This window comes from Pristiophorus japonicus, chromosome 7 (assembly GCF_044704955.1).
Source record: "Pristiophorus japonicus isolate sPriJap1 chromosome 7, sPriJap1.hap1, whole genome shotgun sequence".
Classification (NCBI taxonomy): Eukaryota; Metazoa; Chordata; class Chondrichthyes; family Pristiophoridae; genus Pristiophorus; species Pristiophorus japonicus.
The window spans coordinates 211,600,431-211,626,596 of NC_091983.1; the positions used below are offsets into that span (position 1 = coordinate 211,600,431).

Below are 26,166 nucleotides of genomic sequence, written 5' to 3' on the forward strand. Positions count from 1 at the left end.
TCACTATGTTTATCTCGACTAAAATTGAACACTCCTACTCTCTCATTGCAAAGTCTGCATCACCCCCCTCTTTTGTGAAAACAGATGCAAAGTATTCATTGAGAATCATACCCACATCTGCCTCCACACACACATTTCCTTTGTGGTCTCTAATAGGCTCCATTCTTTCTCTAGTTATCCTCTTGTTCTTAATGTATTTATAAAACATCTTTGGGTTGTCCCTGATTTTACGCTAACATTCTTTCATGCTCTCTCTTTGCTTTCCTGATATCTTTTTCAATTGCACCCCTGCACTTCTTATACTCCTCTAGAGTCTCTGCAGTATTGAGTTCTCGGAATCTGTCATAAGCTTCCCTTTTTTTCTTACCTTGTATGTCCCTTGACATCCAGGGGCTCTAGATTTGTTAACCCCACCCTTTTTTTTAAGGGAACATACTCGCTCTGTACCCTTAGGATCTCTTCCTTGAATGCCTCCCACTGCTGATACTGATTTACCATCAGGTAGCCATTTTCAGTCCATCTTGACCAAATCCCATCTCAGCTCAGCAAAATTGGCTTTACCCCAATTGAGAACTTCTTTTCCTGGCCCACCTTTGTCCTTTTCCATAACCACCCTAAATCTTTCTTGCACCAAAATGCTCTTCCACTGATACCCCTTCCACTTGCTCCTCTTCATTCCCCAAAATCATGTCCAGAACCGCACCTTTCCTTGTTGGGCTTGTTACATACTGGCTAAAGAAGTTCTCCTGAATGCATTTTAGGAATTCCGCACTATTTTTTTCTCAGTTAATATTAGGATAGTTGAAATCCCCACTATTACAGCTCTATAGTTTTTGCACTTCGCAGCAATTTGCCCACATATATATTCTTCTACCTTCCTCTGACTGTTTGGGGGTCTATAGTGCACTCCCAGTAGTGTGATTGTCCCTTTTTCGTTCTTCAATTCAACCCATATGGCCTTGTTTGATGACCCCTTTCACATATCCCTTCTCACAGCTGTAATTGTTTCTTTAATTAATACTGCGACCTCCCATCTGAAAACCCTGTGATGTTGAGCTGCCATACCTGTCCTTTTTTCAGCCATATCTCAGTTATGGCTATAATATCGGACTGCCAAGTGTCTATCTGTGCTCTCAGCTCATCTGTCTTATTCCCTATACTCCTTGCATTGAAGTATATACAATTTAGTGGTGCCAAACTCCCTTGTTGTCTATTTGCCAGACCTTGTTTCCTCTGTGTTCCAAATTCACTTTTTACTTTTCTGCTGCCCAATTCCAGCTTTCCTTCTCTCCGCACTGAATCTATTCTCGGGTTCCCATCCCCCTGCCAAGCTAGTTTAAACCCTCCCCAACAGCACTAGCAAACCCTCCCGTGAGGATACTGATCCCGGCTCTGTTGAGGTGCCACCCGTCCGGCTTGCACAGGTCCCACCTGCCCCAGAAACGGTCCCAATGCCTCAGGAATCTAAAGCCCTCCCATCTGCACCATCTCTCCAGCCACGCATTCATCTTCTCTATCCTCCTATTTCTATACTCACTGGCACGTGGCACAGGCACTAACCCAGAGATTACTACCTTTGAGATTCTGCTTTTTAATCTCTTTCTTAGCTCCCTAAACTCTGCCTGCAGGACCTCAATCCTTTTTCTAGGTTCATTCAATTTATTCCTCATACTTTGTGCGTTTGTTTAAAGAATGCTCATTGGGCCATACACCCTAGCCTGTCCTTCAGCTCTAATGTTTTATTCACTTGTTTCCTTTTTTCTCTCCTGGTTTAATCACTTTGCATCTTTCTGCACATGTTGGAGTAGGAGGAAGTTACAGTTCCTGTCATAGATTGCACTACAAGGCTGAAACCATTTAAAACTAATTAGAGCCATACATTTACAGCATAGAAAGCAGCTGTCCAGCAACGCCTAGATTTTAAAATTCTGATCCTGGTTTCAAATCCTTCCTTGGCTTCACTCCTTCCATCTCTAACCTCCTGCAGCCTTACAACCCTCAGATATTTCTGCACGCCTCCACCTCTTGCACATCCCTAATTGTAAATTGCTTCACCATTGACTGCTATACCTTCAGCCAGGGCCCAAAGTTTGGATGAACTACAACAATTGTACATTCCTGTCTGGCATAAAAATAAAAAAGGGAAGGTGGCTCAACCGTGGCTATCAAGGGAAATCAGGGATAGTATTAAAGCCAAGGAAGTGGCATACAAATTGGCCAGAAATAGCAGCGAACCTGGGGACTGGGAGAAATTTAGAACTCAGCAGAGGAGGACAAAGGGTTTGATTAGGGCAGGGAAAATGGAGTATGAGAAGAAGCTTGCAGGGAACATTAAGACGGATTGCAAAAGTTTCTATAGATATGTAAAGAGAAAAAGGTTAGTAAAGACAAACGTAGGTCCCCTGCAGTCAGAATCAGGGGAAGTCATAACGGGGAACAAAGAAATGGCGGACCAATTGAACAAGTACTTTGGTTCGGTATTCACGAAGGAGGACACGAACAACCTTCCGGTTATAAAAGGGGTCGGAGGGTCTAGTAAGGAGGAGGAACTGAGGGAAATCCTTATTAGCCGGGAAATTGATGGGATTGAAGGCCGATAAATCCCCAGGGCCTGATGGACTGCATCCCAGAGTACTTAAGGAGGTGGCCTTGGAAATAGTGGATGCGTTGACAGTCATTTTCCAACATTCCATTGACTCTGGATCAGTTCCTATGGAGTGGAGGGTAGCCAATGTAACCCCACTTTTTAAAAAAGGAGGGAGAGAGAAAACAGGGAATTATAGACCGGTCAGCCTGACATCGGTAGTGGGTAAAATGATGGAATCAATTATTAAGGATGTCATAGCAGTGCATTTGGAAAGAGGTGACATGATAGGTCCAAGTCAGCATGGATTTGTGAAAGGGAAATCATGCTTGACAAATCTTCTGGAATTTTTTGAGGATGTTTCCAGTAGAATGGATAAGGGAGAACCAGTTGATGTGGTATATTTGGACTTTCAGAAGGCGTTCGACAAGGTCCCACACAAGAGATTGATGTGCAAAGTTAGAGCACATGGGATTGGGGGTAGTGTACTGACATGGATTGAGAACTGGTTGTCAGACAGGAAGCAAAGAGTAGGAGTAAATGGGTACTTTTCAGAATGGCAGGCAGTGACTAGTGGGGTACCGCAAGGTTCTGTGCTGGGGCCCCAGCTGTTTACACTGTACATTAATGATTTAGATGAGGGGATTAAATGTAGTATCTCCAAATTTGCGGATGACACTAAGTTGGGTGGCAGTGTGAGCTGCGAGGAGGATCCTGTGAGGCTGCAGAGCGACTTGGATAGGTTAGGTGAGTGGGCAAATGCATGGCAGATGAAGTATAATGTGGATAAATGTGAGGTTATCCACTTTGGTGGTAAAAACAGAGAGACAGACTATTATCTGAATGGTGACAGATTAGGAAAAGGGGAGGTGCAAAGAGACCTGGGTGTCATGGTACATCAGTCATTGAAGGTTGGCATGCAGGTGCAGCAGGCGGTTAAGAAAGCAAATGGCATGTTGGCCTTCATAGCAAGGGGATTTGAGTACAGGGGCAGGGAGGTGTTGCTACAGTTGTACAGGGCATTGGTGAGGCCACACCTGGAGTATTGTGTACAGTTTTGGTCTCCTAACCTGAGGAAGGACATTCTTGCTATTGAGGGAGTGCAGCGAAGGTTCACCAGACTGATTCACGGGATGGCGGGACTGACCTATCAAGAAAGACTGGATCAACTGGGCTTGTATTCACTGGAGTTCAGAAGAATGAGAGGGGACCTCATAGAAACATTTAAAATTCTGACGGGGTTAGACAGGTTAGATGCAGGAAGAATGTTCCCAATGTTGGGGAAGTCCAGAACCAGAGGTCACAGTCTAAGGATAAGGGGTAAGCCATTTAGGACCGAGATGCGGAGGAACTTCTTCACCCAGAGAGTGGTGAACCTGTGGAATTCTCTACCACAGAAAGTTGTTGAGGCCAATTCACTAAATATATTCAAAAAGGAGTTAGATGAGGTCCTTACTACTAGGGGGATCAAGGGGTATGGCGAGAAAGCAGGAATGAGGTACTGAAGTTGAATGTTCAGCCATGAACTCATTGAATGGCGGTGCAGGCTAGAAGGGCCGAATGGCCTACTCCTGCACCTATTTTCTATGTTTCTAATTCCCTCCCTAAACCTCCCGCCTCTTTGCCTCTCCTTTAAGACACTCCTTGAAACCTACGAAGCTTTTGATCACCTGTCCTAATATCTCCTTATGTGGCACAGTGTCAAATTTTGTCTGATTACGTTCCTGTGAAGCGCCTTTGGATGTTTTACTATGACACAGCACTGTATAAATGCAAGTTATGGCAAAGCATTCCATGCTACAGCAACACACAAAGAAACATTTCCAACTTCTGTTCACTCTTAGTGACAGTTTTAAATTGATGACCCCTGATCACGGACTCTACAATCAGAGGAAATAGATTTTTCCAATCACTTTATCAAAATCTTCTCAATGTTAAAAACCATGGCCTTTTCTGCTGCAGTATCACAAGTCTCCTTGTAACTATAGATTCTCATTCCTGGCACCACCTAGGTGAATCTATGCTGTACGTGCTCCAAGGCTTTTATCTCCTTTCTATAATTATCCTTTCACAGGGACTGGACTGCTCACATGCACCAATGTCACGAAGAAACAGCAATTAGAGACAACATTGTGGAATTTAATTACTATGGTGTAGCTTTTGTATGAAATAATGTTCACTTTGCAGCAGCCATTAGAACATTATAGAGTTACAGTTTATAATTAACTCTCATAATTTGAATGAAAAAACAGCAATCTAAAATCATGATACCTTCATCACACAATTTACAAATGCATCAAAATGTGTTTGGAGCCATCAGTTTTATGGTTTGTATATTGATGCTTATGATCTTTCTATATACTATTTACTTTTAATGGATTTTTTTTGGTTTCTATAGCTGTATCCAGCTAAAGAAATCAGTGGATGAAACCTTGGACATTCTACACAAGTTGAAGAAAGTAAGTTTAAATATAATAAGCTTATTGATTGTATCTCTTCCTTTAGTGGTTGTCTTGTTGCATTTCAGTTTTGCAACTTCTAGCTCCTCTGCCTGTAGTGCAGAGAAACTCCTATGCGCCAACTAACTCTGCTTCTCTATTTCTCAGATAGTATGTTTGGCATTTGAAGTAAATAATTAAAATAGAAGTATTATTCTAAATTACACACACAATATAGAACTTTTAAAATGGGGACTGAATTACATCAGCACGTCTTGATCCAATTATCCACCACCCACTTCATTCGAAGGCTACTTGATCTTGACTCCCCATGTGCATCACTCAGAGAAATTGACTAGCATTATATTATTTAGAGTAATACTTGGTTAGGAATGAACAAACGATAATTCAATTGATTTCAGAAACTGTTAGTTACGGCATTAGCCCAGATTTTGCGGTCAGTAGTGAAGGCACATGCTTGCCGTTCACTATGCCCACAGCCGCCCACAAAGTTTACTCGGGCTTTTGAGCGGAGACTTGCTCTAATCTGATCCATTACGGCACCCTCTACAGGGCATCTGTGAGCAGGGCAAGAAACAGCAAAGCTCTTAAATCAAATTGAAGAATTCTTACTGAAGAGTCTATAAAGCAGGCAATATAAATTAGATTTAAATCATGTACAGAAAGCAAATTAAAGATTGGGGAAAGACCGATGGGATTAAGAGAGAGAGAGATAGTACGAGACAAACTAATGGGACTAAAGATGGACAAGTCCCCTAGATCTGATGGCCTGCATCCTAGGGTCTTAAAAGAAGTGGCTGCAGAGATAGTAGATGCATTGGTTATAATCTACCAAAATTCCCTGGATTCTGGAGAGGTCCCAGCGGATTGGAAAACCACAAATGTAACGCCCCTATTCAAGAAAGGAGGGAGACAGAAAGCAGGAAACTATAGACCAGTTAGCCAAACATCTATCATTGGGAAAATGCTGGAGTCCATTATTAAGGAAGTGGTAGCAGGACATTTAGAAAATCATAATGCAGTCAAGCAGAGTCAGCATTGATTTATGAAAGGGAAATCATGTTTGACAAATCTAGATTTCTTTGAGGATGTAACGAGCAGGGTAGATAAGGGAAAACCAGTAAATGTGGTGTTTGGATTTCCAGAAGGCTTTCGACAAGGTGCCACATAAGAGGTTACTGCACAAGATAAGAGCTCACGGGGTTGGGGGTAATATATTAGCATGGATAGAGGATTGGCTAACTAACAGAAAACAGTGAGTCGGGAGTAATGGGCCATTTTCAGGTTGGCAAACTGTAACTAGTGGGGTGCCACAGGGATCAGTGCTGGGGCCTCAACTATTTACAATCTATATTAACGACTTGGAAGAAGGGACTGAGTGTAACGTAGCCAAGTTTTCTGATGATACAAAGATGGGAGGAAAAGCAATGTGTGAGGAGGACACAAAAATCTGCAAAAGGACATAGACAAGCTAAGTGAGTGGCTAACTAACATTAAAAAAAAAGTCAGGATAAATGGGTCATTTTTAGGTTGGCAAACTGTAACTAGTGGGGTGCCATAGGGATCAGTGCTGGGGCCTCAACTATTTACAGTCCATATTAACGACTTGGATGAAGGGACCGAGTGTACTGTAGATAAATTTGCTGATGACACAAAGTTTTGGTCTCCGTATTTAAGGAAGGATATACTTGCATTGGAGCCTGTTCAGAGAAGGTTCACTAGGTTGATTCTGGAGATGAGGGGGTTGACTTATGAGGGTAGGTTGGGCCTATACACATTGGACTTCAGAAGAATGAGAGGTGATCTTATTGAATCATATAAGATAATGAGGGGGCTCGACAAGGTGGATGCAGAGAGGATATTTCCACATAGAGGAAACTAAAACTAGGGACATAGTCTTGGAATAAGGGGCCGCCCATTTAAAACTGAAATGAGGAGAAATTTCTTCTCTGAGGGTTGTAAATCTATGGAATTCTCGGCCCCAGAGAACTGTGGAGGTTGGGTCATTGAATATATTTAATGCGGAGATAGACAGATTTTTGAGCGATAAGGGAGTAAAGCGTTATGGGGAGCGGGCGGGGAAGTGGAGCTGAATCCATGATCAGATCAGCCATGATCTTATTGAAAGGTGGAGCAGGCTCGAGGGGCCGTATGGCTTACTCCTGCTCCTATTTCGTATGCTCTTATAGGTTAGCATGCAGATACAGCAAATAATTAGGAAGGCAAATGAAATGTTGGCCTTTATTGCAAAGGGGATGGAGTATAAAAGTTGGGAAGTCTTGCTACAACTGTACAGGATGTTGGTAAGACCACACCCGAGTACTACATACAGTTTTAGTCTCCTTATTTTAAGGAGGGATATACTTACATTGGAGAGAAGGTTCAGAGAAGGTTCACGATTGATTCCTGAGATGAAGAAAGGTTGGGCCTATACTCATTTGAATTTAGAAGAATGAGAGGTGATCTTATTGAAACATAGATTCTGAGGGGGCTTGACAGGGTAGATGCAGAGAGGATGTTTCCCCTCATGGGGGAATCTAGAACTAGGGGGCATAGTTTCAGAATAAGGGGTCGCCCATTTAAAACGGAGATGAGGAGGAATTCCATCTCTCGGAGTCGTGAATCTGTGGAGTTCTCTGGGAGCTGTAGAGGCTGGATCATTGAATATATTTAAGATGGAGATACAGATTTTCGAACTATAGGGGAGTCGAGGGTTATGGGGAGCGGGCAGGAAAGTGGAGTTGAGGCCAAGATCAGATCAGCCATGATATTGAATGGCAGAGCAGGCTCGAGGAGACAATTGGCCTACTCTTGCTCCTATTTCTTATGTTCTTATGAGAGAGAGAGAGAGAGATAAAGGACAGAAAAAGCAGAAGTATTTTTATTTTTCAAATCTCCAACACCAATTAACTTTTCAAAAAATAAGACTCCATACTTGTAAAATAACATTCTCATGTGCAGTGAAGTTGTTTGGCAGTAATTATCACTGATGCCGTTATAAATTCACTTACTCCTGAATGCACCATCCCTAACTTTTTCTGGCATTTTTAGAAGGGAACTAATGGATATGTACTCAAAGTTCATGTCATTGCATAGATTTCAGTGCAGAGTCTAACGGTGAGGACTGTTACATTGCACCTGGTGGAGGAGCAGGGTATCCGATAGCAACCCCCGGATTTCCATATTTAAACTGCACACATGTGGACACCAGAAGTTGCTGTCTAATTTACTCCATTATAACGGTTAGCATCATTAGCCTTGCCATTATTATCGATGTAAAATCTAGGCTGATGTTTGTAATGGAGCCTATTCCATATTTAAATTGTAGTAGAGTAATGTTTATGGGTTATCCCTTTATGTGTGCACTTGGTGAGAAGTTTGTCCGATCTAGAAAACTTAATAACATTTTTATAGCTTGCAGTCAGATTATTAGGATTTGGACCCTGATATTTTTTCAAAAACAAAGAGAAAAATATAGTTTTCAACACATGATTATAAGGTCCTACCATCATGGAGCCTTCTTTCTTTTACAAACTAGTCCTTGATCAATCCAAGTTTAAAAACACCTTTTAATGCCCATAACATAAAGCAAGATCACACAAAACTTTCACCCAAAGTACCATTGGGTATCTCAGCGGTCCTTTGGGTGGCACTTGGGTGGAACTTAGCTTTCACCAAGTTCGGGGCCAATGTCTTTTTAGCTCTTCAGCTCCCAGCCTCTCCCTTCTTGCTTCCCCTGAGTTTCCCCTTTTATGCTCACCTTGCTGGAAAAAGTCCCCTCCCAGGTGCAATGATCTTTAAAGGGGCCATCCCCTTACTCGGGGATGAGAGTCCGTATCAGTCAGTGGCTGACACTGGTTTTCAATCACCCTACTACATATCCCCCCCCCCCTCCCCCCGGCATAGAGCTATCGGCTCTAGGGGCCTGCACGCAAGGCTGTATGCTCGGAGAGGGCTTTGGCATTCCTATGTGCCGCTCCTGCCTGGTGTCCCACGTCCAAACAATAAGGCTGAAATGAACAAAAAAACACTGGATAACTGGCATTTGTTTCTTCAAGTCAACTTGTGCCTCATCGATTTTACTCTTGGTGAGCTGGTGGTTGCTCCTCTTCTGCTCCAGCACCGACCTCATGCCATCTGCATTAGCCTGAAGCTCCAGCTTCTGCTCAATCAGTAACTACTTGGCCCTTTTCAGCACCATAAACTCCTTCTCATAATCCTGTTTGCAGATTCTCAAGTTCTCAGCAAGTCTGTTCAATTGTTTTTCCAGACCTTTCTTGACCCCTTGAAGCTTGTCGTTTTGAGTAATTCTTTTATTAATTCCTCTTCTTTCAAAGTCTTTTCTTCCTTCGTCTGCATCAAAGTGTTCTTATCCTTTGTGTCAGTTTCTCTGTTGGCCAGGTCCGTGTCCACTGAAGCCTTGGGTTGCTTCAGTTCTTGGACCATCTGGTTACATAGAATTACAGCACAAAGGAGGCCATTTCGGCCCATCGTGTTCTGCCAGCCAACAAGAGGTTATCCAGCCTAATCCCACTTTCCAGCTCTCGGTCCGCAGCCTTGCAGGTTACAGCACTTCAAGTGCACATCCAAGTACTTCTTAAATGTGGTGAGGGTTTCTGCCTCTACCACCCTTTTAGGCAGTGAGTTCCAGACCCCCACAATCCTCTGCGTGAAGAAATATCCCCTCAAATCCCCTCTAAACCTTCTACCAATTAATTTAAATTTATGCCCCCTGGTTGTTGACTCCACTGCTGAGGGAAATAGGTCCTTATATCTTGGCCCCTCATAATTTTATACACCTCAATGAGGTCTCCCCTCAGCCTCCTCTGTTCCAAGGAAAACAAACCCAGCCTATCCAATCTGTCCTCATAGCTAAGATTCTCCACTCCCGGCAACATCCTCGTAAATCTCCTCTGTACCCTTTCCAGTGCAATCACACCCTTCCTGTAATGCGGTGACCAGAACTGCACGCAGTACTCCAGCTGTGACCTAACCAGTGTTTTATACAGTTCAAGCATAACCCGCCTGCTCTTGTATTCTATGCCTCGGCTAATAAAGGCAAGCATTCCGTATGGCTTCTTAACCACCTTATCCACCTGGCCTGCTACCTTCAGGGATCTGTGGACATGCACTCCAAGATCCCTTTGTTCCTCTACACTTCTCAATGTCTTGCCATTTAATGTGTATTCCCTTTCCTTGTTAGCCCTCCCCAAATGCATTACTTCACACTTCTCTGTATTAAATTCCATTTGCCACTGTTCTGCCCACCTGACCAGTTGATTGATATCTTCCTGCAGTCCGCAGCTTTCTTCTTCATTATCAACCACACAGCCTATTTTTGTATCATCTGCAAACTTCATAATCATACTCCCTACATTCAAGTCTAGATCATTGATGTATACCACAAAAAGCAAGGGACCTAGTACTGAGCCCTGCGGAACCCCACTGGAAACTTCCTTCCAGTCACAAAAACACCCGTCAACCATTACCCTATGCTTCTTGCCTCTGAGCCAATATTGGATCCAACTTGCCACTTTTCCTTGGATCCCATGGGTTTTTACTTTCGTGACCAATCTGCCATGTGGGACCTTATCAAAGTTTTTGTAAAATCCATATATACTACATCATACGCACTGCCCTCATCGACCCTCCTGATTACCGCCTCGAAAAATTCAATCGAGTTAGTCAGACACGACCTTCCCTTAATATTCTCTCGCCGCTCCTGCTGTTTCTGCCCACGCTCCAATCACCGACCTGGACCTTAATGAGCGGCGAGAGAATGTAGAGGGACGTGATCGGGGCCCAGGAGAGGCGTGAGTTCGGGGCCAGAAAAGGCGAGGGCTCAGGGGCAGCACGGGCCTGCTCACACTGCCATATGTGTGCGCAGTAGGCCCGTGCAGCAGAGCTGGTCTCCAGTCGTCTTGGTTAATCCTTGCCACTGGATCAAGACCTAGCTCTGTCAAACCCGCGTGGTGGCTGGTGTGCAACGGCCACCACACGGTAAAAAAATCCACGCACAGGCATCTTCCACCCTTCAACATGTAGTTCGAGATCTGGAATATTGGGTCCTTCATTGAAACACCTGTGAACTCTTCCCTTTTTGACGTGGAAGCAGGTCATCCTTGTTTTGAGGGACTGCCTATGATGATCCCTTAACAAATCCATGCTGGTTGTCCCTGATTAACCCGTGTCTTTCTCGATGCTGCTCATTGGATTCCTGCTGGTAACCAGCTCCTCCTCAACTCGGAACAACTTCTCCTCAGCCTTCAGGTTATGTCTGGTTGAAGCCAGTTCCGATTCTTTTTCGTAAATATCTGATTGAAGCTTCACCAAGTTGGTTTTCGGGGCTTGGTCGTCCCTCTTTGTTCACAGCTTGCTCACTGCTGCCACCTGCTGCTGCATCTGGGAAATGGTCAGCCTTTTGAGAATTAAATCTTTTAAGTCTTTCAGATGGGCCTCCTACTCGTTCTCCTGTCAGCCGTGGCTCCGTGGGTAGCACACTCGCCTCTGAATCAGAAGGTTGTGGGTTGCACTTGAGCACATAAATCTAGGCTGACAGTCTAGTGCAGTGCTGAGGGAGTGCTGCACTGTAGGAGGTGCCATCTTTCGGATGAGATGTTAAATTGAGGTCCCGTTTGCTCTCACAGGTAGATGTAAAAGATTCCATGGTACTATTTCGAAGAGCAGCAGGGGCGTTATCTCTGGTGTCCTGGCCAATATTTATCCCTCAACCAACATAACAAAAACAGATGATCTAGTCATTATCACATTGTTGTTTGCAGGAGCTTGCTGTGTGCAAATTGGCTTCCGCGTTTCCCACATTACAACCGTGATTGCACTCCAAAAGTATTTAATTGGTTGTAAAGCGCTTTGAGATGGCCGGTAGTCATGAAAGGCGCTGTATTTCCTAGCCGCCAACTCCATCCCCCTCCCTAGCATCTGTCTGAGGCTGAACCAGACTGTTCGCAATCTTGGTGTTATATTTGACCCTGAAATGAGCTTCCGCTCACAGATCCGCAGCATATCTTGAACCACCTATTTCCACCTCAGTAATATTGCCTGTCTCCGCCCCTGCCTCAGCTCAAATGCTGCTGAAACCCTCATCCATAGAAACATAGAAACATAAAAAATAGGTGCAGGAGGAGGCCATTCGGCCCTTCGAGCCTGCACCACCATTCAATAAGATCATGGCTGATCATTCCCTCAGTACCCCTTTCCTGCTTTCTCTCCATACCCCTTGATCCCCTTAGCCGTAAGGCCATATCTAACTCCCTCTTGAATATATCCAATGAACTGGCATCAACAACTCTCTGCGGCAGGGAATTCCACAGGTTAACAATTCCCTGAGTGAAGAAGTTTCACCTCATCTCAGTCCTAAATGGCCTACCCCTTATCTTAAGACTATGTCCCCTGGTTCTGGACTTCCCCAACATCAGAAACATTCTTCCCGCATTTAACCTGTCCAGTCCCGTCAGAATCTTATACGTTTCTATGAGATCCTCTCTCATCCTTCTAAACTCCAGTGAATAAAGGCCCAGTTGATCCAGTCTCTCCTCATATGTCAGTCCGGCCATCCCAGGAATTAGTCTGGTGAACCTTCGCTGCACTCCCTCAATAGCAAGAACGTCCTTCCTCAGATTCGGAGACCAAAACTGAACACAATATTCCAGTTGAGGCCTCACCAAGGCCCTGTACAACTGCAGTAAGACCTCCCTGCTCCCATACTCAATTCCCCTAGCTATGAAGGCCAACATACCATTTGCCTTCTTCACCGCCTGCTGTACCTGTATGCCAACTTTCAAAGACCGATGAACCATGACACCCAGGTCTCGTTGCACCTCCCCTTTTCCTAATCTGTCGCCATTCAGATAATATTCTGTCTTTGCGTTTTTGCCCCCAAAGTGGATAACCTCACATTTATCCACATTATACTGCATCTCCATGCATTTGCCCACTCCCCTAAGCTGTCCAAGACACCCTGCAGCCTCTTAGTGTCCTCCTCACAGCTCACACTCACACCCAGTTTAGTGTCATCTGCAAACTTGGAGATATTACACTCAATTCCTTCATCCAAATCATTAATGTATATTGCAAAGAGCTGGGGTCCCAGCACTGAGCCCTGCGGCACTCCACTAGTCACTGCCTGCCATTCTGAAAAGGACCCGTTTATCCCGACTCTCTGCTTCCTGTCTGCCAACCAGTTCTCTATCCGCATCAGTATATTACCCCCAATACCATGTGCTTTGATTTTGCACACCAATCTCTTGTGTGGGACTTTATCAAAAGCCTTTTGAAAGTCCAAATTCACCACATCCACTGGTTCTCCCTTGTCCACTCTGCAAGTTACATCCTCAAAAAATTCCAGAAGATTTGTCAAGCATGATTTCCTCTTCATAAATCCATGCTGACTTGGACCGATCCTGTCACTGCTTTCCAAATGCATTTGTTACCTCTAGACTTGATTACTCCAACGCACTCCTGACTGGCCTTCCACATTCTACCCTACGTAAACTTGAGGTCATCCAAAACTCAGCAGCCCATGTCCTAACTCGCACCAAGTCCTACTCATCCATCACCCCTGTGTTCGTTGACCTACATTGGCTCCCGGTTAAGCAACGCCTCGATTTCAAAATTCTTATCCTTGTTTACAAATCCTTCCATGTCCTCGCCTATCTCTAATTTCCTTCAGCCTCACAAACCCCCAAGATATCTTCACTCCTCAAATTCTAGAAACATAAAAAATAGGTGCAGGAGTAGGCCATTCGGCCCTTCGAGCCTGCACCGCCATTCAATAAGACCATGGCTGATCATTCCCTCAGTACCCCTTTCCTTCTTTCTCTCCTTACCCCTTGATCCCCTTAGCCATAAGGGTCATATCTAACTCCCTCTTGAATATATCCAGTGAACTGACATCAACAACTCTCTGCGGTAGGGAATTCCACAGGTTAACAACTCTCTGAGTGAAGAAGTTTCACCTCATCTCAGTCCTAAATGGCTTACCCCTTAGCCTAAGACTATGTCCCCTGGTTCTGGAATTCCCCAACATCAGAAACATTCTTCCCACATTTAACCTGTCCAGTCCCGTCAGAATCTTATACGTTTCTATGAGATCCTCTCTCATCTTTCTAAACTCCAGTGAATAAAGGCCCAGTTGATCCAGTCTCTCCTCATATGACAGTCCAGCCATCCCTGGAATCATTCTGGTGAACCTTCGCTGCACTCCCTCAATAGCAAGAACGTCCTTCCTCAGATTAGGAGACCAAAACTGAACACAATATTCCAGGTGAGGCCTCACTAAGGCCCTGTACAACTGCAGTAAGACCTCCCTGCTCCTATACTCAAATTCCCTAGCTCTGAAGACCAACATTCCATTTGCCTTCTTCACCGCCTGCTGTACCTGCATGTCAACTTTCAGTGACTGATGAACCATGACACCCAGGTCTCGTTGCACCTCCCCTTTTCCTGATCTGCTGCCATCCAGATAATGGGCCCAAGTTTCGGCCTCAGTTGCTCCTGATTTTTTGTAGAACGGAGTATTTTAGAAATTCAAATTCTCGCCATTTAGTTTGCTCCAGTTCTAGTCAGTCAGAACAGTTTCACTTTGGAACAGAATTTTTTTTTCGAAAGGGGGCATGTCCGCCCACTTACGCCTGTTTTCAAAGTTTCGGCATTGAAAACTTACTCCAAACTAACTTAGAATGAAGTAAGTGAAGATTTTTGTACGCTCGAAAAAATCTTGTCTACACTTTAGAAAATCAGGCTTAGGGAATGGGCGGGGGGGAGCGGGGTTTAAAGGGAAGTTTACAATCATTAAACACTTCAGTTTTACAAATAAAGAGCTATCATCAATAATAAATGATAAAAACATCAATAAATCAACCAATAAATCAATCAAAAAAATTAATAAGAAATAATTTTTTTTTTAAATCAATAAATAAAACATTTTCTACTTACCGACTGCAGCAACGGGAGCCCTCCAACAGCGTGCTGGGATGCCCCCCCAGTGTGTCTCTGTCAGTGTCTCTATCTCTCTGTCTGTCTGTCTGTCTGTCTGTCTGTCTGTGTCTCTCACTCTCTGTCTGCCAGTGTCTGTGTTTCTGACAGCGAGGGGAGGGGGGTAGAGGGAGAGAGGGGGGGCAGAGGAGGAGGGAGGGAAGGGGGAGGGATGGGGAGGGGGGGAGAAGGGGAAAGAGAAGAAGGGGGGGAAAGGAGAGGGGGGGAAGGGGGGGAGGAGAAGGGGGGAGAAGGGGAAAGAGAGGGGGGGGGGAAAGGAGAGTGGGGGGGAGGAGGAGAAAAAATAAGGGATGTGTGCAATAAAGGTACAGCAGTTATCATGGGAGACTTTAATCTACCTATTGATTGGGCTAACCTAACTGGTAGCAATGCGGTGGAGGAGGATTTCCTGGAGTGTATTCGGGATGGTTTTCTGGACCAATATGTCGAGCAACCAACTAGAGGGCTGGCCATCCTAGACTGGGTGATGTGGAAGGAGAAAGGACTAATTAGCAATCTTGTTGTGCAAGGCCCCTTGGGGAAGAGTGGCCATAATATGGTAGAATTCTTTATTAAGATGGAGAGTGACACAGTTAATTCTAGGGTCCTGAACTTAAGGAAAGGTAACTTCGATAGTATGAGACGCGAATTGGCTAGAATAGACTGGCGAATGATACTTAAAGGGTTGACGGTGGATAGGCAATGGCAAACATTTAAAGATCACATGGATGAACTTCAGCAATTGTACATCCCTGTCTGGAGTAAAAATAAAACGGGGAAGGTGGCTCAACCGTGGCTAACAAGGGAAATTAAGGATAGTGTTAAATCCAAGGAAAAGGCGTATAAATTGGCCAGAAAAAGCAGCAAACCTGAGGACTGGGAGAAATTTATAATTCAGCAGAGGAGGACAAAGGGTTTAATTCGGAGGGGGAAAATAGAGTATGAGAGGAAACATAGAAACATAGAAAATAGGTGCAGGAGCAGGCCATTCAGCCCTTCTAGCCTGCACCGCCATTCAATGAGTTCATGGCTGAACATGAAACTTCAGTACCCACTTCCTGCTTTCACGCCATACCCCTTGATCCCCCGAGTAGTAAGGACTTCATCTAACTCCCTTTTGAATATATTTAGTGAATTGGCCTCAACTACTTCCTGTGGAAGAGAATTCCACAGATTCACCACTCTCTGGGTGAAGAAGTTTCTCCTTATTTCGGTCCTAAATGGCTTACCCCTTATCCTTAGACTGTGACCCCTGGTTCTGGACTTCCCCAACATTGGGAACATTCTTCCTGCATCCAACCTGTCCAAACCCGTCAGAATTTTAAAAGTTTCTATGAGGTCCCCTCTCACTCTTCTGAACTCCAGTGAATACAAGCCCAGTTGATCCAGTCTTTCTTGATAGGTCAGTCCCACCATCCCGGGAATCAGTCTGGTGAATCTTCGCTGCACTCCCTCAATAGCAAGAATGTCCTTCCTCAAGTTAGGAGACCAAAACTGTACACAATACTCCAGGTGTGGCCTCACCAAGGCCCTGTACAATTGTAGCAACACCTCCCTGCCCCTGTACTCAAATCCCCTCGCTATGAAGGCCAACATGCCATTTGCTTTCTTAACCGCCTGCTGTACCTGCATGCCAACCTTCAATGACTGATGTACCATGACACCCAGGTCTCGTTGCACCTTCCCTTTTCCTAATCTGTCACCATTCAGATAATAGTCTGTCTCTCTGTTTTTACCACCAAAGTGGATAACCTCACATTTATCCACATTATACTTCATCTGCCACGCATTTGCCCACTCACCTAACCTATCCAAGTCACTCTGTAGCCTCATAGCATCCTCCTCGCAGCTCACACTGCCACCCAACTTAGTGTCATCCGCAAATTTGGAGATACTACATTTAATCCCCTTGTCTAAATCATTAATGTACAATGTAAACAGCTGGGGCCCCAGCACAGAACCCTGCGGTACCCCACTAGTCACTGCCTGCCATTCCGAAAAGTACCCATTTACTCCTACTCTTTGTTTTCTGTCTGACAACCAGTTCTCAATCCACGTCAGCACACTACCCCCAATCCCATGTGCTTTAACTTTGCACATTAATCTCCTGTGTGGGACCTTGTCGAAAGCCTTCTGAAAGTCCAAATATACCACATCAACTGGTACTCCTTTGTCCACTTTATTGGAAACATCCTCAAAAATTTCCAGAAGATTTGTCAAGCATGATCTCCCTTTCACAAATCCATGCTGACTTGGACCTATCATGTCACCATTTTCCAAATGCGCTGCTATGACATCCTTAATAATTGATTCCATCATTTTACCCACTACTGAGGTCAGGCTGACCGGTCTATAATTCCCTGCTTTCTCTCTCCCTCCTTTTTTAAAAAGTGGGGTTACATTGGCTACCCTCCACTCGATAGGAACTGATCCAGAGTCAATAGAATGTTGGAAAATGACTGTCAATGCATCCGCTATTTCCAAGGCCACCTCCTTAAGTACTCTGGGATGCAGTCCATCAGGCCCTGGGGATTTATCGGCCTTCAATCCCATCAATTTCCCCAACACAATTTTCCGACTAATAAAGATTTCCCTCAGTTCCTCCTCCTTAATAGACCCTCTGACCACTTTTATATCCGGAAGGTTGTTTGTGACCTCCTTAGTGAATACTGAACCAAAGTACTTGTTCAATTGGTCTGCCATTTCTTTGTTCCCCGTTATGACTTCCCCTGATTCTGACTGCAGGGGACCTACGTTTGTCTTTACTAACCTTTTTCTCTTTACATACCTATAGAAACTTTTGCAATCCGCCTTAATGTTCCCTGCAAGCTTCTTCTCGTACTCCATTTTCCCTGCCCTAATCAAACCCTTTGTCCTCCTCTGCTGAGTTCTAAATTTCTCCCAGTCCCCAGGTTCGCTGCTATTTCTGGCCAATTTGTATGCCATTTCCTTGGCTTTAATACTATCCCTGATTTCCCTACATAGCCACGGTTGAGCCACCTTCCCTTTTTTATTTTTACTCCAGACAGGAATGTACAATTGTTGTAATTCATCCATGCGGTCTCTAAATGTCTGCCATTGCCCATCCACAGTCAACCCCTTAAGTATCATTAGCCAATCTATCTTAGCCAATTCATGCCTCATACCTTCAAAGTTACCCTTCTTTAAGTTCTGGACCATGGTCTCTGAATTAACTGTTTCATTCTCCATCCTAATGCAGAATTCCACCATATTATGGTCACTCTTCCCCAAGGGGCCTCGCACAATGAGATTGCTAATTAATCCTCTCTCATTACACAACACCCAGTCTAAGATGGCCTCCCCCCTAGTTGGTTCCTCGACATATTGGTCTAGAAAACCATCCCTTATGCATTCCAGGAAATCCTCCTCCACCGTATTGCTTCCAGTTTGGCTAGCCCAATCTATGTGCAGATTAAAGTCACCCATTATAACTGCTGCACCTTTATTGCATGCACTCCTAATTTCCTGTTTGATGCCCTCCCCAACATCACTACTACTGTTTGGAGGTCTGTACACAACTCCCACTAACGATTTTTGCCCTTTAGTGTTCTGCAGCTCTACCCATATAGATTCCACATCATCCAAGCTAATGTCTTTCCTAACTATTGCATTAATCTCCTCTTTAACCAGCAATGCTACCCCACCTCCTTTTCCTTTTATTCTATCCTTCCTGAATGTTGAATACCCCTGGATGTTGAGTTCCCAGCCCTGATCATCCTGGAGCCACGTCTCCGTAATCCCAATCACATCATATTTGTTAACATCTATTTGCACAGTTAATTCATCCACCTTATTGCGGATACTCCTTGCATTAAGACACAAAGCCTTCAGGCTTGCTTTTTTAACACCCTTTGTCCTTCTAGAATTTTGCTGTACAGTGGCCCTTTTTGTTCTTTGCCTTGGGTTTCTCTGCCCTCCACTTTTCCTCATCTCCTTTCTGTCTTTTGCTTTTGCCTCATTTTTGTCTCCCTCTGTCTCCCTGCATAGGTTCCCATCCCCCTGCAATATTAGTTTAACTCCTCCCCAACAGCACTAGCAAACACTCCCCCTAGGACATTGGTTCCGGATCTGCCCAGGTGCAGACCGTCCGGTTTGTACTGGTCCCACCTCCCCCAGAACCGGTTCCAATGCCCCAAGAATTTGAATCCCTCCCTGCTGCACCACTGCTCAAGCCATGTATTCATCTGCGCTATCCTGCGATTCCTACTCTGACTAGCACGTGGCACTGGTAGCAATCCCGAGATTACTACTTTTGAGGTCCTACTTTTTAATTTAGCTCCTAGCTCCTTAAATTCTTTTCGTAGGACCTCATCCCTTTTTTTACCTATGTCGTTGGTACCAATGTGCACCACGACAACTGGCTGTTCTCCCTCCCATTTCAGAATGTCCTGCACCCGCTCCAAGACATCCTTGACCCTTGCACCAGGGAGGCAACATACCATCCTGGAGTCTCGGTTGCGTCCGCAGAAACGCCTATCTATTCCCCTCACCATCGAATCCCCTATCACTATCGCGCTCCCACTCTTTTTCCTGCCCTCCTTTGCAGCAGAGCCACCTACGGTGCCATGAACTTGGCTGCTGCTGCCCTCCCCTGATGAGTCATCCTCCCCAACAGTACTCAAAGCAGTGTATCTGTTTTGCAGGGGGATGACCACAGGGGACCCCTGCACTATCTTTCTTGCACTGCTCTTCCTGCTGGTCTTCCATTCCCTATCTGGCTGTGGACCCTTCTCCTGCGGTAAGACCAACTCACTACACGTGATACTCACGTCATTCTCAGCATCGTGGATGCTCCAGAGTGAATCCACCCTCAGCTCCAATTCCGCAACGCGGACCGTCAAGAGCTCGAGGCGGATACACTTCCCACACACGTAGCGCCCAGGGACACCGGAAGTGTCCCCGAGTTCCCACAAGGTACAGGAGGAGCATATCACATGGCCGAGCTCTCCTGCCATGTCTTAACCTTAGATACCCTTAAATTGGTAATAACAATGTTGCAGTTCACTTACTGATATAAAAAAGAAAAGAAAAGCTACTCACCAATCACCAGCCAATCACTTACCACATTGGCTGTGACGTCACTTTTTGATTACTTTCTACTTCTATTTTGCTTTCTCTCCCGCTGTAGCTGCACCGGTACGCTGGCTCTCGATCTCCCGCTGGGCTTTTGATAGGTCGCTCCCGCCTCTCACCAACTGCCGCTGGCTCTCGATCTCCCGCTGGGCTTTTGATAGGTCGCTCCGCTCTCACCAACTGCCGCTGGCTCTCGATCTCCCGCTGGGCCTTTGATAGGTCGCTCCCCTCTCACCAACTGCCGCTGGCTCTCGATCTCCCGCTGGGCTTTTGATAGGTCGCTCCCCTCTCACCAACTGCCGCTGGCTCTCGATCTCCCGCTGGGCTTTTGACAGGTCGCTCCCCTCTCACCAACTGCCGCTGGCTCTCGATCTCCCGCTGGGCTTTTGACAGGTCGCTCCCCTCTCACCAACTGCCGCTGGCTCTCGATCTCCCGCTGGGCTTTTGACAGGTCGCTCCCCTCTCACCAACTGCCGCTGGCTCTCGATCTCCCGCTGGGCTTTTGACAGGTCGCTCCCCTCTCACCAAGGAAGCTTGCTGGGAACATAAAAACTGACTGCAAAAGCTTCTATAGATATGTGAAGAGGAAAATATTACATAGAAATATTGAAAATAGGTGCAGGATTAGGCCATTTGGCCCTTCGAGCCTGCACCAGCATTCAATAAGATCATGGCTGATCATTCACCTCAGTAGCCCTTTCCTGCTTTCTCTCCATACCCCTTGATCCCTTTAACCGTAAGGGCCATATCTAACTCCCTCTTGAACATATCCAATGAGCTGGCATCAACAACTCTCTGCGGTAGTGAATTCCACAGGTTAACAACTCTCTGAGTGAAGAAGTTTCTCCTCATCTCAGTCCTAAATGGCTTACCCCTTATCCATGTCCCCTGGTTCTGGACTTCCCCAACATCGGGAACATTCTTCCTGCATTTAACCTGTCCAGTCCCGTTAGAATTTTTTATATTTCTATGGGATCCCCTCTCATCCTTCTAAACTCCAGTGAATACAGGCCCAGTCGATCCAGTCTCTCCTCATATGTCAGTCTTGCCATTCTGGGAATCAGCCTGGTGAATCTTTGCTGCACTCCCTCAATAGCAAGAACGTGCTTCCTCAGATTAGGAGACCAAAACTGAACACAATATTCCAGGTGAGGCCTCACTAAGGCCCTGTACAACTGCAGTAAGACTTCCCTGCTCCTGTACTCAAACTCGCTAGCTATGGAGGCCAACATACCATTCTGCCTTCGTGTTTTTGCCACCAAAGTGGATAACCTCACATTTTTCCACATTATTCTGCATCTGCCACGCGTTTGCCCACTCACCTAACCTGTCCAAGTCACCCTGCTGCCTTTTAGCGTCCTCCTCACAGCTCACACCGCCACCCAGCTTAGTGTCATCTGCAAACTAGGCGATATTACACTAAATTCCCTCATCCAAATCATTAATGTATATTGTAAATAGCTGGAGTCCCAGCACTGAGCCCTGCGGCACCCGACTAGTCATTGCCTGCCATTCTGAAAAGGACCCGGTTATCCCAACTCTCTGCTTCCTGTGTAACATAAGCCAACCAATTCTCTATCCACATCAGTACATTACCCCCAATACGATGTGCTTTAATTTTGTACATCAATCTCTTGTGTGGGACCTTGTCAAAAGCCTTTTGAAAGTCCAAATACACCACATCCCCTGGTTCTCCCTTGTCCACTCTACTAGTTACATCCTCAAAAAATTCTAGAAGATTTGTCAAGCAGGATTTCTCTTTCATAAACCGTTCTATAATTCCCCGTTTTCTCTCTCCCTCCTTTCTTAAAAAGTGGTGTTACATTAGCTACCCTCCAGTCCATAGGAACCAATCCAGAGTCGATTGTTGGAAAATGATCACCAATGCATCCACTATTTTTAGGGCCACTTCCTTAAGTACTCTGGGATGCAGATTATCAAGCCCTGGGGATTTATCGGCCTTCAATGCCATCAATTTCCCTAACACAATTTCCCACCTAATAAGGATTTCCTTCAGTTCCTCCTTCTCACTAGACCCTCGGTTCCCTAGTATTTCCGGAAGGTTATTTGTGTCTTCCTTCGTGAAGACAGAACCAAAGTATTTGTTTAACTGGTCCGCCATTTTTTTGTTCCCCATTATAAATTCACCTGAATCTAACTGTAAGGGACTTACGTTTGTTTTCAGTAATCTTTTTCTCTTCACATATCTATAGACGCTTTTGCAGTTAGTTTTTATGTTCCCAGCAAGCTTCCTCTCATACTCTATTTTCCCCCTCCTAATTAAACCCTTTGTCCTCCTCTACTGTATTACAAAATTCTCCCAGTCCTCAGGTTTTCTGCATTTTCTGGCCAATTTATATGCTTCTTCCTTGGATTTAACACTATTCTTAATTTCCCTTGTTAGCCACGGTTGAGCCACCTTCCCCGTTTTATTTTTACTCCAGATAGGGATGTACAATTGCTGAAGTTCATCCATGTGATCTTTAAATGTTTGCCATTGCCTATCCACCGTCAACCCTTTAAGTATCATTCGCCAGTCTATTCTAGCCAATTCACGTCTCATACCGTCGAAGTTACCTTTCCTTAAGTTCAGGACGCGAGTCTCTGAATTAACTGTCACTCTCCATCTTAATAAAGAATTCTACCATGTTATGGTCACTCATCCCCAAGGGGACTCGCACAACAAGATTGTTAATTAGTCCTTTCTCATTACACATCACCCAGTCTAGGATGGCCAGTCCTCGACATATTGGTCTAGAAAAACATCCCTCATACACTCCAGGAAATCATCTTCCACTGCATTGCCACGAGTTTGGTTAGCCCAATCAATATGTAAATTAAAGTCACCCATGATAACTGCTGTACCTTTATTGCATGCATCCCTAATTTCTTGTTTGATGCTGTCCCAAACCTCACTTAGTGAAGATAAACGTTGGTCCCTTGCAGTCAGAATCAGGTGAATTTATAATGGGGAACAAAAAAATGGCAGACCAATTGAACAAATACTTTGGTTCTGTCTTCACGAAGAAAGACACAAATAACGTTCTGGAAATACTAGGAGACCGAGGGTCTAGCGAGAAGGAGGAACTGAAGAAAATCGTTATTAGTCAGGAAATTGATGAGATTGAAGGCCGATAAATCCCCAGGGCCGATAGTCTGCATCCCAGAGTATTTAAGGAAGTGGCCCTATAAATAGTGGATGCATTCGTGATCATTTTCCAACAGTCTATCGACTCTGGATCAGTTCCTATGGACTGGAGGGTAGCTAATGCAACACTATTTTTTAAGAAAGGAGGGAGAGAGAAAACGGGGAATAGCCTGACATCAATAGTGGGGAAAATGTTGGAATCAATTATTAAAGATGAAATAGCAGCGCATTTGGAAAGCAGTGACAGGATCGGTCCAAGTCAGCATGGATTTATGAAAGGGAAATCATGCTTGACAAATCTTCTGGAATTTTTTGAGGATGTAACTAGTAGAGTGGATAAAGGATAAGGGAGCACCAGTGGATGCGGTGTATTTGGACTTTCAAAAGGCTTTTGACAAAGTCCCACAAAAGAGATTGGTGTGCATAATCAAAGCACCTGGTATTGGGGGTAATATACTGATGCGGCTAGAGAACTGGTTGGCAGACAGGAAGCAGAGAGTCGGGATAAATGGGTCCTTTTCTTCAATTCTGCTCACGGTTCAGCGCGAGCCTTTGAAGCCTTGTTGAGGCTGTGCTTTTTGGTTTCTGTCAGCTCCTTGAATTAAGCCTCTTTCTCCAGTCTGAGCACCACAAGTTCCCGTTGCAGTATGTTCTCACTCTCCACCTTTTTCTTCAAGTCCTCCATCAGGAACTCGAGCCCCTGACCCAGCTGAACTTTCTCTTTCTCATACTCAAGCGCTTGTTTCCTAGTCTTGTTCACGGCCTCAGATTTCTCCTGCAATTACTGGTTTACACGACAAACAATTTTCTTCTCAGCTTCAAACTTTTGCTTCAGTGCTTTGATTTGGTTCCCCCTAGCCGACACTGGGGATGGTTTTGGTAATTTTGGGCCGGTTTCTCACACCTTTTGGCCTTCACAATGTCAGATTCCAGCTTTTTAGGTCACTGGACAAACTGGTCTTGCAGAGTATGATTCTGCTCCTGCAGTTGATTCAAAATGGCCACTTCATCCTCACCATCTTGGATTTCAGTAAAAAGCTCCTCCCACTCCATTTCAAGCTAAACTATGCTGTCTTGGCTCCTCTGCAGTAGAGCCTCTAGGTTCCGGTCTTTGTTCCCGATCTGGCACAGCACTTGTTCCAGATCATTCCATGTTTCTCTCAGCTGGGCTGTGATGGTCTGCTGACCAGGCTGTGACCCCTGGTGCTGTTGTCTTGGTTTGTTCAATTTCAGTCACAGCAGCTGTACTTTCCTTTACTTGTTCCTCAGTGCAGGACAGTTTGAGCTACAGGTCAGCCTCTTGCTGTTCCATGTCCTTCAACTTCTCATGTGACAGCTCCCTCTGCTCCTTCAACCTGCCTTGTACATCTCCAAACTGCTGTTCAGTCTCCAGAAGTTTTGCATGGAGCTAATTGATTTCACTCTGCAGCTCGACATTCTGCCACTCATTTTCAACTTTCAGTTTATCCAATCACCTTCTTATGCAAACTGTAGTCTTTGATCAAAGTTCCAAACACCTTTTAATTCACATAACACGCAGCAAGATTACACACTCTCTTTTAGCTCTTCAACTCAGAGCCTCTCTCCCCCCCCCCCCCCCTTAATGTCCCTGATCCTCCCCTTTTATGCTCACCTGGCTGGGGAAAGTCTCCTCCCACACCAGGTGCAATTATCTTTACAGTTGCGGTCCTGAAAGGGGCCATCGCCTTACTCTGGGATGAGAGCCTTCATCAGCCTGTGGCTGACGTACCAACCCTCAACCACCCTGCTACAACACACCAATTGAAGACAAAATGTTACAGTTTTTATATTGTAATTCAAAAAAAGGTATATGTATGGCTGACAACATTGATGTATGGAAATTTATCTTTAGCTGATATAGTACATTTTAAAAGTCAAAAGATGCGTTTAAGCTTAAATGATTGCTTTGAATTCAATTGTATTAAAAGAAAAATGTATTTTTATGTTCTCCTCTAACACGGTGGAAGACACCAGCCATTTTATTTTTAAATATCTTTTTCTCGCCCATGTGCAGCTCCCAGGCTTCACTCAAGGCCTCTTTATGACTCTTGGCATAGGAATTTATTTTCCTCTTTTAGAAGGGTCACTGATCCTCCTTTTGGTACCTCATGCTGACAATGCAGCTGAGATTGGGAGCTCGCTGTTGGCGGACTAATACATCTTGGCTCCAAGAAGTATTAGAAGTATTGTTGGAGCACCCAGGCACTGTTGTGCCTTAATGCTTGGGGAACTGAAATATTTGTCTTCTATCTGTTGGAGAATTACTTTATTTATTTGTTTTGTCTGTCCGGTCCATCCATCCAAATGTTCAGGCCCCAGAGACTGGACTTCAGGAGTGTTAAAGGACTGTGACGAACAACAAACCCAGCGGAGTTAGACTAAATCAATTACTTTTTGGAAAGTATAAAAATAGCTTAGTCAGAATGGAACCTATGTATAAGCGAGTGGGTTAGTTTTAATTATGCAGGTGTATACAAGAAAGAAGAACTTGTTATACAGGATCTTTCACATCCTCAGGACATCCCACAACCAATGAAATACTTTTGAACTGTAACCACTTCTGTAATATAAGGAAATGCGGCAGGCAATTTGTGGACAGCAAGGTAGCGCAACAACAATTAAATAAATAACTAACTAACCTATTTTAGTGATGCTATTTGAGTGATAAATGTTGGCTAGGACACCAGGCAAACTTTCCTGCTCATCTTCAAATAGTGCCATGCGATCTTTTACGCCCTCCCGAGAGGACAGATAGGGACTCAATTTAACATCTTATCTGAAAAATGGCACTTCTGATGGTGCAGTGCTCCCTGAGTACTACCCTGAAGTGTCAGTCTAGATTATGTGCTCAAACCTCTGGTGTAGGC

At 44.8% G+C, this 26,166-nt stretch overlaps 1 protein-coding gene and 1 pseudogene across 3 annotated transcripts in view; one reads left to right on the top strand and one right to left on the bottom strand.

Annotated features, from left to right (window-relative positions):
• nphp1 (nephronophthisis 1) overlaps positions 1–26,166 on the top strand; it is a 155,886-nt gene that overhangs the window by 7,895 nt on the left and 121,825 nt on the right. For all 3 annotated transcript variants that reach the window (XM_070885764.1, XM_070885763.1, XM_070885761.1), the window contains exon 3: positions 4,983–5,043. In XM_070885764.1, coding sequence (XP_070741865.1) covers positions 4,983–5,043 — 61 coding nt within the window. The remainder of the gene's footprint in view (positions 1–4,982; positions 5,044–26,166) is intronic.
• Positions 5,441–24,981, bottom strand: LOC139266988 (early endosome antigen 1-like; annotated as a pseudogene).